At 34.9% G+C, this 2540-nt stretch overlaps 1 protein-coding gene across 2 annotated transcripts in view; it reads left to right on the forward strand.

The window, feature by feature from the left end:
* The window catches only part of unc93a (unc-93 homolog A), a 136395-nt gene extending 134311 nt beyond the window's left edge, over window positions 1–2084 (forward strand). For both annotated transcript variants that reach the window (XM_048601424.1, XM_048601425.1), the window contains exon 8: window positions 459–2084. In XM_048601424.1, the coding sequence (XP_048457381.1) occupies window positions 459–811 (353 nt within the window). In that variant the 3' untranslated portion in view covers window positions 812–2084. The remainder of the gene's footprint in view (window positions 1–458) is intronic.
* The last annotated feature ends 456 nt before the right edge of the window (window positions 2085–2540 follow it).

Raw genomic sequence — 2540 nt, forward strand, 5'->3', positions numbered from 1 at the left:
CCCGAAACGTCAGCCTCTCTGCTCCTATGATGCTGCTTGGCCTGCTGTGTTCATCCAGCCCTGCACCTTGTTGTCTCGGATTCTCCAGCATCTGCAGTTCCTACTATCTCTGCAAGGTTATATCTTTCTTTCTGCCAATGTTGGATGCACAACAATGACCACTGTCTGTTCACCTTCGTCTTCAGGGTGCTAATTCATGTAACATGTTGTAAATGTCTCATGCATTTAGATAAAGTGTCTTTAGCTTTGAAATTTTCTCATACTCCCTCATGCCAACTGGTCAATAACATTTGTTATTCTTAATTCTCTCTTCCCGGCCCATTGCTTATTTTCACCCAAAATGTACAACCTTGACATTTCCCTTGCAGCTTTTGAATTTCAAAATAAGATGAGTTTGAAATAATTTCACAGGATGAAGACAGATATTTGACTTAATAATTGTTTTTTTCTCCTTCAAGCTCTTTATGGAGTTCTATTTCTGAACAACAAAGAAGCAGCATTTGCTAACTACCGACTGTGGGAATCTGTGGGATTTGTTACAGCATTTGCTTATGCAAACTTCTTGTGTATAAAAGTCAAACTCATTATCTTGGTGGTAGTCCTGTTATTAGGCATGATAATGTATGGAATTGTAGAATATATTGAATATGTTCAGCATGGCAGTGAAAATCCTCACACAATTTCACAAATTTTACGTGGCGAGCATCTAAAAACAAAAAAAGAGAAGCCAGATGAACTGGAAGAGGAAGGGAAAGAAGAAACAGAAACCACTGATGTAAAATCTGTTGATGAAAATGATGCTGAAACCTAAAACAAAACTTTTGAGGCAGTTATATGAGCAGCATTCTGTTTGGTGCTTCAGCATCTACATTCTTCTAAAATCAACTGCACACTTTAAAATATTGCTATTTTATAATTCACTTCAACATAATTTTCTAAACATTGTATTAAATTTATAATGACCAAGATTGTATTCTATAATATTATATATTTAACAGAATTACTGTAACATTAGTAACATCTGATCTGTAACATTAGTAGATCCCTGAATTGGCATAAAATATAGACGTTAGTTCATAGGATATTTAAGCTGTTTTTTGAAACTCTTATCTAGTTCAGTAATGTAAGTAAATGCGTTGAGGAAAATGTCAAATCCCTAAGTCACAAAAACATTTGCAGCAACTTGTACTGCAACAACCCATTCAGGATCTTTAAATAACTATCACTTTTGACGCATAAACACAGCTTGTTGAATATCCTGTTAGTACTTTTACCTTGGAGGTTAGTCTACAAATTCCTATTATCATGCTCATGGCGATGGCAGTGCTTGTAACCTGAAATAAATTTCTCCAATTCTTGTTTAAATGGTAATACTATTTTCTTCTGTATCAAAAACAAGCTCTTATGCTAAACCCTAAACAAAAATTTGTCCTAAGGGTGAGAGTAAATTTACTGGTATATTTGATTAAAGGCACACGTGTTAATTTGTGCACTGTTTAATACCTGGAGAAGGGACAAGATTACTAAAAACCAAAACTGAAAGGGTAGTTTTGACAGAATGCTTTGAGGTTGGAAAAATGATAGCAAAACTAGATGTAAATTCTACACGTGATTGCAAAATGGCTGAAATTTCTACCATGGATCGCAGAATGGAGTGCACACAGCACATGGGTTTGAAGAAGGATGCATAGCTAGGAAAAAGCAATTCCAAGTACAGATTTGAAAATCAGGATGTGTATTTTAAACTCAAGACAGAGTTCATTAAGTATTTGGGTAAGTAAGTACACTGTGAGTTGCAGGTTCTAGCTAGATTGAAATTTATGTAAAAAACCCTTGCTTAAATAGCAGGTGCAGAGGTTTGTGGAAATAACAGGTATGGATCAATTTCAGAGCTAAAAGAGGAATGTTTCTATTGTTGAATTCTGGTGTTTTATCATTATTTAAGAAGTTTACACCGACAAGGACATAACCAACTATCACAGGCAGCAGTGTTCTTAACAATAGATGAAATATTCTAAAACATGTACTGTGCACTTAGTTGAATAAATTTTACTGTATGAAGTTTGTCAAATTTAATAAATTATGCTGTGATACTTTAATCAGTTACACATTTTGTGTCCATTATCAGTGCCATTTAGATGATTACATGACACAGAGGAGTTCTGTTGCTAAAACATAGAAAGGTAAAATAAAAAGTGAAAATGCCAAAAAGATGTTATTTTCAACTTTTTAACTGCTCCATAACCCGAGCTGCAGTGGATATATTTGGGAAAGATAAAGAGAAGCTTTCTATCTATTTCTTTTCTATCTGGAAGTACTATCACATACAACTGAACTTCTTTTTTCCCCACTACCTAATCACCCATTTTTCATCCATTAACTACCACCAGCAAATCACCAATGTTCTAATTGATTAATTTACCTGCAAAGCCTGTTAAAGGTGATACAGTAACACCAAAGGTGAGGGAGAGGTAGGGAGAGAGGTGGTGAGGGGTTGGGGGAATAACTTGCTGTTTATAACTATATATCATGGTAAGTGA

This window comes from Rhincodon typus, chromosome 9, assembly GCF_021869965.1.
Source record: "Rhincodon typus isolate 14 chromosome 9, sRhiTyp1.1, whole genome shotgun sequence".
NCBI classification, from domain to species: Eukaryota; Metazoa; Chordata; class Chondrichthyes; order Orectolobiformes; family Rhincodontidae; genus Rhincodon; species Rhincodon typus.